This window comes from Centrocercus urophasianus, unplaced genomic scaffold, assembly GCF_019232065.1.
Source record: "Centrocercus urophasianus isolate 14NV4802_14NV808 unplaced genomic scaffold, USGS_Curo_1.0 seq_73, whole genome shotgun sequence".
In the NCBI taxonomy this organism is placed as follows: domain Eukaryota; kingdom Metazoa; phylum Chordata; class Aves; order Galliformes; family Phasianidae; genus Centrocercus; species Centrocercus urophasianus.
This window is the reverse complement of record NW_024885344.1, coordinates 9,750,306-9,762,820: the sequence shown is the minus strand read 5'-3', so window position 1 is coordinate 9,762,820 and position 12,515 is coordinate 9,750,306. Positions and strand designations below refer to the sequence as shown.

Below are 12,515 nucleotides of genomic sequence, written 5' to 3'. Positions count from 1 at the left end.
GAAATGTAGACTTGTACCACCAAAAGGACCAATTCCTAGAAATCCTATCCAAGAAATTGCTAGGTGAATAACAAAATGAGTCACCATTAGCAAAACGTTGCCCATATGCAAAATATTACATCCTAATGACCATTTAACACTCTGTAATAACTATCCAATGAAGTATTTACCAGAATAAGGGCTGAAGATTTTACACTCAGGATATAAATTCCCTGTAAGGTTGAGAGCAAAGCTGAAAAATTAAGAAAACAGAAATAAACTAGGCTTTAAATTCAAATTTCTCAGAGGCCACTTGGTACTAATTCACCATCCTGCTATAGTAAATGTTCATTCATGTGCGTCAAGTGATGCAACACATCCACAAAAGTGCTTGTTGTCATGAATTGAAAGGCATGAAGGAACAGCAGACATAGAAGAGGAAATCTCACCTCCTTGTGATCTTCCACAACTGTTAGGATAGTGTCAATAGTGTGCAAGATACCCATGGCCATAACTGTTTTGTCCTCTACTTCCTCATATTCCTCACTCTGAAGTACTTTACCAAATATTTCAGCCTATGAAAGAAAAACAACCAATTTGACAATCAAAAGACAACTCACATTCTTCATTTTTCATGTAGAAACAAGATAGCTAAGGCAAAACCATCAGTGCCCTGTCTGTAAGAGCTGTCAGTATTGAAAAATACGCTTCTTAGTTTTGAAAAATGAATATAGAAAATGAATTTTTTTTTGAGAAGTCTGGTTATTTGACATTTTAAATGTTAAATAGTCAAAACTTGACTAGTTAAAAGGAAGGGCAAAATTCAGCATCTCTGAAAGCCTCTGAAAAGGTTTTAAAGATGCTTCAGTCTGAAATACAAACTGTGGTGAATACTATAGGTGGGCCTTCACAGGGATTATTTTAAACAGTGTGCACAAAAACCAAGTTAATAAGAAGTTTACAAAGCCAGGCATACACTTGTGATCGGGGAGTAACTTTAGTATTGTCTCTTACCAGGTGTTGTGTCATGTCAACAGCGATGGTAGCTACTTCCTGACTGTACTCACAGATCATCTTCTGGATTACATTTGTAAGATCATCATTTTCTGTCTCTCTAACAATGTGCAAGAGCTCTTGCATAACTGGTCTTACATATGGCTTCACGTATTCCTTAGCTTAAAAAAAAAAGTTAAAATTAAATGAAATCAATTAACCCTAAACAGAAATATACTCAAAACTGCTAGGTCATTGACTGCTCTCCAATGAAGTAATTTTAAAAAGATTAAAATTCACACATACACAAACAAAACCAAAAAAGTCCCACCCAAAGCACTGATACAGCGCATAACCAGCAGACTAACGGAGTACACAGACTGCACGTAGTACAGCCATCTACAAAAAACATCCACTGTTTCAAAGGAATACATGCCCTTACACACAGGAAGCACTCATTCTAAAATACACACTATTTCACCTCATGAAAGAAAATGAAAGATGGATACTATTTAATTAATCAAGTGAAATACTCTGATACCGATTTTGATGCAGAAACCCAACATAAAAACTTGCATTAGAATTCTGGGCTGTATACAGTAGCTAATGAATAAGTGAAGCTGTCAGAACATGATGACATGTTCCAAAATCTATGTCTTTAAATGGTAAAAACGTTTAGATAAATCTGCACAAATCTTATCGTCTACAAAAATAAATAGAGAAATAAATCAGTACATACAATTGATGAATCACTGCAGCCTACCTTGCTCCTGGTGGCTTATTAACATCTGAAGAGCTATGGCAGCTTCTACCTTGACAGGCATTTCTTTATCATCAATCAGGCTCTTCTTTGCCAGCTCTACTGCATTCCTCAAGTTCAGCTCATTGTGAAAATTCAAAGCACTGAATGAATGAAGTACCCAACAGGACTGCATGAAAAAAAAGCAAAGGCAAGTTAGGGACTACTTTTTCTCTTGATTGCAATGTATTCATATGGTAATGCATAACTGTTTTTACAGTCAGTTCTTTACTTTCCTTCCCCAAAATCCAATAAATCCAGTGGGCACAAAATTAGCATTTACAGTTCTGGTCCTTATGAAGAAAAATACCAGAAAATAAACAAAAGAAAATTAACCATCTGTTTATGACTCACAGCACTTGTGGATTTTGTTCAAGCTATACCCAAAACTCTGTGAAAATTCTACCTATTCGTCACAGGTATCCAGCAGCTGTAGTTATTGAGATACTAATGAAAAATAATCACAAAACAGTCACAATCACTGCTCAAATTCTTCAGTTTGACCGAGGGTGTAAACAACAACGTAAGAGACCTTCCTACAATTCAATTAACTGACCTTTCAATTTCTAAGTTAAAATGTTGAAAAATTAATGTACAAGAGAGCTATTTGAATTTTTACAATATATTTGCTTTACTTCTTTCACTGACACTCAGAATGAAGTTAAACTCAAAGGAAAGAAACACAGCAAATACTAAGGATGACTTAACTGGTGAACTTACTCTAGCTCTGAGGTAACCCAGGTTAGACATGAACAGTGGAAATACATGATTCTGTAACATCAGCTCCATTTGATCCTTGAATACACTCTTCTGTTGGTGAAAAGAAAAACAAATTTTGGAGACCACTCATTTCATATATTCAACTTAAGTCAGAAAATCATTTTAAATATCTTGATATCTTGAAAAATAGAATGATTTGTCTATGAAATACATATGAAGAGGTATGGATCTTGTAACTTTAACTGAACAAACCTCAAGTTGAAAACCAGGTAAGTAAAAAATCTGTTCATATAATAATCAACTCTACGTTACTTTTTATAACACTAAACCAGGAATTTTCATTTTCTCTGAAGCACTGTTTCCAGCTCATTTTTATTCTTAAAAATTAATTAGGATGAAGAACCCAGTGCTTTGAGTATTCCTAGAGCAGAGCGCATACACAGCTTAAGATAAACCGAAATTTAGTATGACACAGATCTGAGATTCAAATGACCTGCCATTATTATAAGCATTACAGCTAATTATTTTACACATCACAACAGCTCATATATTTTTATATATTCAAAAATATTGCTTTCAATATTGTTATTGATGGAAAAAGAATTCCTTTATGATAGCAATTTCTTTGTCTGGATATGGATAAGCAGTTGAAACCATTTTTCAATATTCCAAATTTGGCAAATTCCAAGAATTCACAGAATGCCAGAACCAGCTGCATGGAGACTGGGGACTTTCCTAGCACATACTGACCCAATATATGAGGAAAAAAAATAACAATCATACCAGGGACTGTGTCACCATGTAAAGGAACAAATAAGTGGCTAGGAAGAGGTGAAAGCGAATACGCAATACTGAATGTATCTTAAGTGATCATACTTCTACTTCACTAATTCATACATCAATTTTTCCCCATGCAGATTCCCAAACCTTAAGAGAGGCAGATGAAGAACTGGGAAGAGGGAAAAAAAAATACGAAGAAGGGAAAAGAATTTTTCCTTTTGTACACATCAGAGGTTTGCACGCACTTAAATGGAGAGTATGTGGAAAACAAGGTAGATAAGCCAGTCATTGTGTCTTCAAGCAACTTTCGATCAATGTCTCAGTTGACTCTCCAGGCAAAAGACACAAGAAAGTATTTTATGTAGAAATGGCTCATGGAATTTTTTCATCTGCCAAATCCCAAACAAAAAATTCAGAGTAGAGAGAAGACGGCAACTTTGGGGATTACTACTCTTTTACAAAATATAACCTTAGGTTTCAAGACAGACAATTCAGATAGTAGCAGTATAGTGGAATAAATTTCTTTTTTCTCAGGACAAAGATAAATGAAACTCCATTCAGTATGAAAGACTCCTCACAACATAAAGATATTCTATTCTTTGTTTTACTCCAACATGAACCACGGCACTTGTAATCCAATATATCTAAAAAAAATTTCCAAAAGTTACTGATGTTTCAGGATTTCAGTTTCATATCATGTATTGGTACACTGGTTAAAAAATATACAGAGAAAGTATGTCGGTGAACTGTTCCTTGTAACATGAATAAGAGAATCATTTAGGTTGGAAAACACCACTAGGATGAAGGCCTACCAGCCACCTAACACTACCAATTCCACTACTAAACCATGGCTCTAAGTGTCACATACACATCTTTTAAATACCTCCCTGGGCAGCCTGTTCCAATGCCTCACCATCCTTCCTGTGAAGAAATTCTTCCTGGTATCCAACCTAAACCTCCCCTGGTGGACTTGAGGCCATTTCCATGTCCTATTGCTAGTTACCTGAGAAAAGAGACTGATCTTCATCTTGCTACAACCTCCTTTCAGATGGCTGTAGAGAGTAACAGGTCTCCCTCCTCAGCCTCCTCTAAATGGTGCCAGTTCTCTCAGTCACCCCTTGTAACTCGTTTTCTAGTCCCTTCACCAGCTTCACTGCTCTTCTCTGAATGCATTCCAGCAACTCAGTATCTTTCTTGGAGAAAATACTGAACTTAGTATTCGAGCTGCAGTCTCACTGGCATCAAATACAGAGGGACAAATACACCAAACACAGTGGGTTCCTCACTCTGTTGGCTCCACTATTTCTGCTGCAGACCAGGATACCATTGGCCTCCTTGGCCACCTGGGCACATGGCCAGCTCACGTTCAACTAGTTGTCAACCAGCATCCCTCTTTTCTCCCGGGCACCCTTCCAGCCACTTCTCCCCAAGAACTGTACAGCTGCATTGGGGTTGTTATGACCCAAGTGCAGCACTCAGCCTTTAGCCTTTCAAGGCTTTGTATGAAGAAGCCTACTGCATAAAGAGATAACTCACATAAAATAAATTTTTACATAATTTAAAAAGATGCTTCGAGCCTCCATTCTCATTCTGAAAGTGATAACTTTTTGCCAGTTACTTTTGAGGTGGAAAGAGGGTGTACTTGGACTCCACAACCTGCAGAAACATAAAAGAAATTCTAACTACTACTACTACTACACTGGCCAGTAATAGGATAGGTCAAACGTGTATTCAAACGTCAAAGAAAAACTGAAATTGTGAAGATACTGTGTATAAAAAATGAAGGACAGAAATTCTTATTGCCACTTTCCACTGATTTGGAGAACTCCCAGATAGATGGTGACATACATCTTAAAGTCACGCATTGTAGGGTACAAAGGCTGTAAAGCTAGACAAAACATTCCTACAACATGCTAAGCAAACATTTTTCTGGAACCAGGAGGAGCCCGCAATAGTGCAAGCTGTTGGGAGGGGTTTCTAAAGAATAATAAGCAATGTTATTGATGGAATGCATGTTTGTTTTTCTTAATACCCTTCCATTTTACTAGTAAAGCATGAGAAGACCAAGGGATGGTTCAGCAGAAAACAAAGAGAGCTTTGGAGAAACTTGAGAACAAAAATCAGCATGTAAAATGGGAATACATAAAACCAGCAAAGAACATAAATATTTTAAAAGGAACAAACCCTCAGAATCTTACTGCACATTGCAATCTTTCTACTGATTCCAAAAATACAGTTGTGGGCTAGCCAGACTTTAACAAGCTAATAAATTTTATTTGAAAAATGGAATTACAAATGGAATTACAAACATAAACATATTTTACTTATTTACCCACTTACTTTCAGTAAAATATCTGCTAAGGATCCTATCACATGCAAAGCTCCATCTTTCTTCCTCGGATCAATGTTTGGTTCTGTCAGAATCTGGTAGCAATATGCCATCATTTTTGGCAATACCTGCGTACGACAAAAAGCACAGAATCTCCTTTTGTCAGTGAAGTATCCAAATCAAATTATTTTTGAAGAATTAAGTTTAAAAAAATCACATGACTTTTGTAAGTAGAAATCTCATTGTAATCAAAGCAACTGGGAGGTACTATACGGACCATCTTCCCAGATTTAAAAAATTCCTTTTCCAACTTTCCGTTCAAGCTTTACAGAATTGAATTCATCTCCCTGAAATTTCATATTAGTGACAGTGATTATGGTATTTTTGTTGTTCTGAGGCAAACCAGGAAAGGTGAGGAAAAGACAAGAGGTTCAAACAGATATTTTTTTTCCCCTAAACTTCCCATCTGGTTAGCCCACTACGTATATAAAGGCATGCGTGCACGTACACGTATGTATGAACACAAACATATTCAAGGGCAGCTTTGATTAAAACCTCAGATTTATTTTAATCTGTCAATCTTGGCAACAACTTGTGAAGTCAGCTAGATTTGAAAAGGTTTCTTGGCAAAACAAATTGCTTACTGTGGTCTCCTCCGACATTACGTGCTCTTCAGAAATGACGACGTTTTGACAATTTGAGTACAAATTATGAAATTGAGAAGGTCAGCAGACACATTGCTTTAACAATAAAGAAATAGAAAGGTCACAGGCTATTTCACCTGATACAAAGACTGTGGTCTTTTCTGAATATTCACGAAGAAATCGACCTCCATGTTTATGGCATGTGAAAATGGTTGCCAGAGAAGTCAGTATTCTGAACGATATGGTTTGCAGGGCTAGGCTGAATGATTTTTCTTTTAGCATATATCACTGTAAATATAAAAGGATCTATAGAAAAGTTATGTTCTCATTTAAAGATTAGCTCCATGAAATTCATTTCATTCTTCCTAATTTCACTGTTGTCAACAGGACTTTAAATTGCATCAGTGAAAATTAACAAGTATTAGATTCACTTGTGCTGCTGCTACACTTTGAGAATCTCTGAAGAGCCATGGCAGATCCTGTTCATAAACATGGGAAGCTATTACTACATCTACTCCACTTTGTTTTATCGGGCATGTTAATTTCAGAGCTGTAAGAGGAAACCACTTATTTATTTATACTTACATATTTTAATTCTCCCCAAATTGATGGCATTCAGCCAGGAATGAGTTTGGCCACATATTAGCAAGTAAATTATTTTGAGACGCTTCCTGTAACATCTTCAAATGTAAGGGAAAATAACATTTTTAAAGAAAGTTCAAGCAAAAATTTAAAAAAAAAAAAAAGTTCCATACCTCTTTTCTCTTCTTTGCTGCTGTATAAAGGAGATTCTGTGCCGCTGTTGTTGTGGAGGCATAATCCTCAAATACATCTACCATTAAAGATAAATTAATAAGCTCACTTTCTGATTATAACATCATAGAATGCTGATAAACCAACTTAAGCTTGTTGGACAAGACTGTCTTCAATTAACATTTGTAGAGTCAGACTCAAGCTCACATCACCCACAGAAGTATTTATTTCTTGACTTTCTTAATCTACTGACCACTCATCACTCCCTTTATCAAGACTGAATTATTTACTCATTAGTTCTTTTGAGATCATGTATTTAATGGATGAAAAATTGTTTTATATTCGCTGGTTGTTGCTCTCTTTCTTTTTTTTTTTTTTTTTTTTTTTTAATTAAAACCACTATAAGAACACCAATGCATTCCAGAGCAATCTGTATAACATATGTACACAATTTTGGCTTGATTTTATTGAAACCTCATGGGAAACTCTGAATGTAAAAAATCCTCAGATCTGGCGTCGTTTAAATTTGCTGAAAGATGAAGCTTTTCAGCTTCTTTCATTACAAGTAAACCTCTTTTAATCGTACTAAAAATATAATTTTATATTGAAAAACAATCTGTGCTGCCAAATGTGTTCTAATTCAAACATCCCAACATAGACTGCATTAAATAAAAGGATCTAGAAAAATAACATTAAAATGTGTTTAAAATTACACATTAACTTTTCCTGAGATCTCGAAGATAAATCAAGATTCAGAAATAATACCATTCCTGTTGCAAATCTAAATACTTTTCACTAAATTTCAAGTCAGTGTGCATTTATGCTTCCATAATACAGTTCAAATCTGTATTTAACTCTCAGCTCCAAATAAAAATAAAGCTCACTGCTTACACAAAAATAACAGAATTTAGATACCAAAAAAAATCAGTTACACATTTGTATCCCTGTCATCAACACTATGATGATTAATTGTTTTCTATAACTTTCCAAGATTAGAGGGTTGTCTATTTGTTTTTTAAGTATTCCAGGACTTTTTACACTCTGTTTTTTCATATGCTAACCAAAATGCAATTAATTAACAATTTCCAAATGCTCCATGTCTCTGTGGTGCCTGGCATACTGGAATTTTATAGCAGGATAAACTTGCTATATTTTTAAGTACCCTTCACTTTTTCGATGATATGACCCTTTTAACATGACTAATTATTACAAATTAGTCCAATGTGTAGTTCCCAAGATTTTTTCTGTGTGACTTTTGAAAAATATATATACACCTAATTGTTTTACAACTTAGTAATAAGAGTTGGCAAAAGACACCAAAAACAAGAACAATTTTCAATAGAGAAAGAGCAAGTCAGGCCTCTTCTGGTCAAAGTGTGAGCTGCAAGAGCTTGCAGACAGCTGCCATGCTTCCAATTCAGGATTCTAAAACTGGCATTCTAAGGAAAGCAAGCCAGTCTACTAGCTGCACTGAGCACATCTGTAGTAGAAAACAATTTTTAGAGAATTAGTTTACGAGCAGTAGCCAAATCTCACTCGATTTGCCTTTTAATTACAGATTGGTGAGATTTAGGAAACAAATTCTCTTCTTCCTATTCTTCAAGACACTCAGCAACACAAAGACATTATGGTTGCCACACTACGTTTGGGACTACGGTATACAATTGTAATGAAAACCAAAGGTAAATTCTAACTGCAGGCTGTTACCAAATTTCATGCGGATATATTCATACGGATCTTCTTGCCACAGCTCTTCGTCCTCGTCTTTGTAGCACATCAGGGAGAATATCACTTCTTCTGTTATACTCTAATATCAGAGAAGTCAAATGCGTGTAAGTACATAGGAAACCAAATTCCAGTACTGATTCTCTTTTCCGTTTGCAACAGATACAGACAGCAGTAATTACATAATCTAACTTTATAATAGTCACCACCACACACAAAATACACTTCAGTATCTAATCTGTAAGCAACAGAACATTGCATTCTGCAGAAGGCTCTCACAGATCCAACACTTAACACAAAGAACAGGCTTCAACATCCTCCTCCATAACATTCATGGGGTTAACAAACTTATATTAACTAGCTTATAATGTGGAGAAAAGAGATATGAAAATCACTTTTCTCTTGTTCTTATATCCACATATAAAATATATCCTTAAAACACTTCAGTTCCTCATAGTTTATGGTACCTTTGGTGACCGTCTTTGCACTGCAATCAATTATAATTTCCAAATCTATAGCAATTTCTTCACACTAGCAACTAATAAAAGCCAGAACTTTGTGTCAGACTTCAGCAAAATAAGGAATTAATGGAACAGAATCCTTAATTGCATTGACAATATCTGCAATAAAAGTTAGTCATGACATTGTAAAAAAGAACTGCAGTGTGGGAATGCCTTTTTTTTTTTTTTTTTTTTTTTTTGCCATGTTGATGCTGCATGAAAGATTCATGAAACTACAGGAAACTGCTTCTTTTATCATTCTGATGACATGCACTATTTCTGCCTGGGTTTTATCTACTGACCTGTATGTGTGGCTTCATTTGCTTCCACGTTACAGAGTGAATGACCCCTTGGTTCAGGTAATTTAACGTTTGCTGAAGAACACGTGGTGCAACATAGTCCTTCTGTCTGTATTGGTCTAAGATTCTTAACAGAACCTAAAGAAACAAAGAATTGGTATTTTTAAATGAAGATGGAAAATTAGCTGTCATACATGGACATGCAGGACAGCTTTTCAGTGAATTTCAGCACAGACTGACTAGTTACAAAAGTTCTAGTGTCAGTAACCACCGCAGTGTCTTTGATCCAAAAGTTTAGAGATCACTGAAACGTTAAGAACCTAAACTTGCAAGCATTTAGGTACATTTACCTTTACTATTAGATCCATCACATGATCACTTGTGATTGCAAACCAAAAGCAAGCATCAGAATTCACAGACTCACAGTTTACACAGGCCTCAGACAAATTTGGAACAGATACTGAAAAGGTACAGCGATATTTTCAAGCCAGTTGGCATCTAAATCTGTTAATGGAGTTTGTGTTCATTTTGAACAGACAATCCCCTAACGAAGCCAAATGACTTTGGAAGAAGAGCAGTAATAATAGAAATACTAAACTAAAAAAGGAAATTGGGTTAACATCTAAACCCGTGAATCAGGTGATGAAAAAAAACTTCAGTTGGTTGTTGTCAGTATCAGATAGTGTCACATAGCACGCGATCACAAACTGTAACACAGTGCTTATTAGAAAGGCTTGCTCTTCTAACAACAACCTACGGTACAAAGCCACTATTCAACATTAATAGCAAAGGAACTACTGAGTGCTAGTAAACATAAAGAACTGCCACACAGACAAGCAACAATAAAAATCAAGGACAAAGCGTAACAAAAGTACTGAATCGTGTTCTCAGAAGAAAAACTCTACTTAATAATTCTTTACAACACTATAGTAAATCTTATTTTGAACGTAACTCCTTCCCTTAGGGGTACTAAGTCTGATCTTATTCTTTTTTACAATACACTCCTTGAGCAAAGATTGGCAATATCTCACACAGACTCTAACACAGTGTCAGCAGTTAACTGAAAAATATGTAACAAAGGCTTAGTAATGTAATATTCACAATAGCATTCTGACTAACTCTGCTGTGAAACGTGACAAATCAGCATCTACGAGTGAGAAGTGAAAGAAACATGCAGATCATCCAAGAGCATTTATTTTTTGAGCTAAACTGCTCTCCCCCTGCTTCATATCCCGGTCTTATAAAAAACATTAAGTACTGTAAATGACCACTGCCCATGGATGCTTCTTTCTCTACTTAGGAATTAATTATTGCAAAGAAATTAGAATTTATATTTGGCTGTTTCTCCTTTCTTTTTATTTGATACTTAGCAGTCTCCCCACAACCATCCTTTAGTTCTTATCATTCACATCTTTACACAGAATTGATACACCAATGGATAAATTGTTTTGTTTTCTATAACTGGATGGAGAAATTGTTTTTGCAGACAATCTTGTTATTTTGAAATAGTCTGAAGGTGACTTAATTATCAGGCATGGTCAATGTGGGTTCATGAATCTTGCCTTACTAATTTGATCTCATTCTATAATAAGGTCCTAAGCTTGGTGGATAAAAGGAAGGCAGTGCATTCAATATTTCTGTATTTTAGTACAGCCTCACTGACCATCCCTCGTGTCATCCTTATGGATAAATCGCCCAATTGTGAAATAAACAGCTTCACATTACACCAGGTGATGAACTGGCTCAAAAGCAGAGTTCAAAGAGTTGTACTGAAAATGGATCACTAGCAATGTTCTCCAGGGCATAAGTCTAGGACCAGTCCTGTTTAAAACTTTTATCAATGATTTGGAGACAGGATAATGAGGAAGTTTGCTGAGAGGCCTGTTAGTGTTCAAAAAAACCTTTGGATAATGCCCTCAGTAACACCTCTGACTTCTGATTGGCCCTGAAGTTGTCAGGCAGTTGGACGAAGTCTCTGTAGGTGCCTTTCAACTGAACTTTCTGTTCTATTCCATTCTAATGAAATGACAACAGCCCAGCACTCTGAATAAGATGCTGGAATTCTGAGCCCTGAGAAGCCTGCTGATGCCCTGTCAGGGATGTTTTGTCGGGCAGTCTGCTGAGAAGCCACATCCCTGCAAATACAAATTATCCAAACAGGCGTTACTTAAAAATCAAGAGCCCAGAATCACCAGCAGGAGAGTAAACTGCTCTCAAGAGTTTCTTTGGAACATGTAACCCAAAAGCCTGCCTGGATGCTCAAGAGCTTTAGTTGAGCACAAAGCCTAGGAACTACCTACCACTCTACTTGCTACAAAATGTAGCAAGCTGAATGGGAAACAAAAGGAGCTGGTCCACAAACATCTGAGCTTGCAAACCACCACTCCACGGACTTCCAGGCACCCAATTGCTACAGTTACTTCCTCAAACTAGGGAGACCCTAGGGAGATCCATTCCCAGAGGACCACAGGTAAGCTGGCACAAAAGCACAGAAAACATTTACAGGCAGCGTCTCTCTTCTGTGCCGCTTTATCAAAACCAAACCCTCTCCACAATACCATGTTACACACACATAATTAGCATTCCCCAACAAAAACAACTTACTTGTCAACTGCGAACATATGCTCTATTTTCACAAAATCTGCTAACCAGGTAAAAATATTGCTACTCTCCAAGAACTTTCTAATTTGATTGTATCCTCCTGACGTAAAACAGGACAGAATCCAGTGTTCCTAAGTTGTCAGCAGCAAAATCTCTTATTAAGGAGTGGCCTGATAACACATCCCTCTATGAGAAATCATTGCTTTTTTCTGTTAACTATGCATGCTGGTAACACTGATATGCAGTTGCTTTTCTCAAAGTTTTCCTGCACAGTTTTTCCAAATAGCTGAACATTTGTGTGTTATACCTCAGTTAATTATGGGACTAAGATTTCTAAAGAATTTCTCAATCACTACAGCATGGGAACTGCTGAATCATGGCCTGAACCTTTGA

The 12,515-nt window shown here is 36.2% G+C and overlaps 1 protein-coding gene across 1 annotated transcript in view; it reads right to left on the bottom strand.

Moving 5' to 3' along the window:
- IPO8 (importin 8) overlaps positions 1-12,515 on the bottom strand; it is a 37,821-nt gene that overhangs the window by 16,758 nt on the left and 8,548 nt on the right. The window contains exons 8-15 of the mRNA XM_042837823.1: positions 9,525-9,659; positions 8,705-8,804; positions 7,000-7,076; positions 5,612-5,728; positions 2,492-2,581; positions 1,736-1,901; positions 994-1,154; positions 429-554 (exon numbers count right to left, since the gene is read on the bottom strand). Of these exons, the coding sequence (XP_042693757.1) occupies positions 429-554; positions 994-1,154; positions 1,736-1,901; positions 2,492-2,581; positions 5,612-5,728; positions 7,000-7,076; positions 8,705-8,804; positions 9,525-9,659 (972 nt within the window). The remainder of the gene's footprint in view (positions 1-428; positions 555-993; positions 1,155-1,735; positions 1,902-2,491; positions 2,582-5,611; positions 5,729-6,999; positions 7,077-8,704; positions 8,805-9,524; positions 9,660-12,515) is intronic.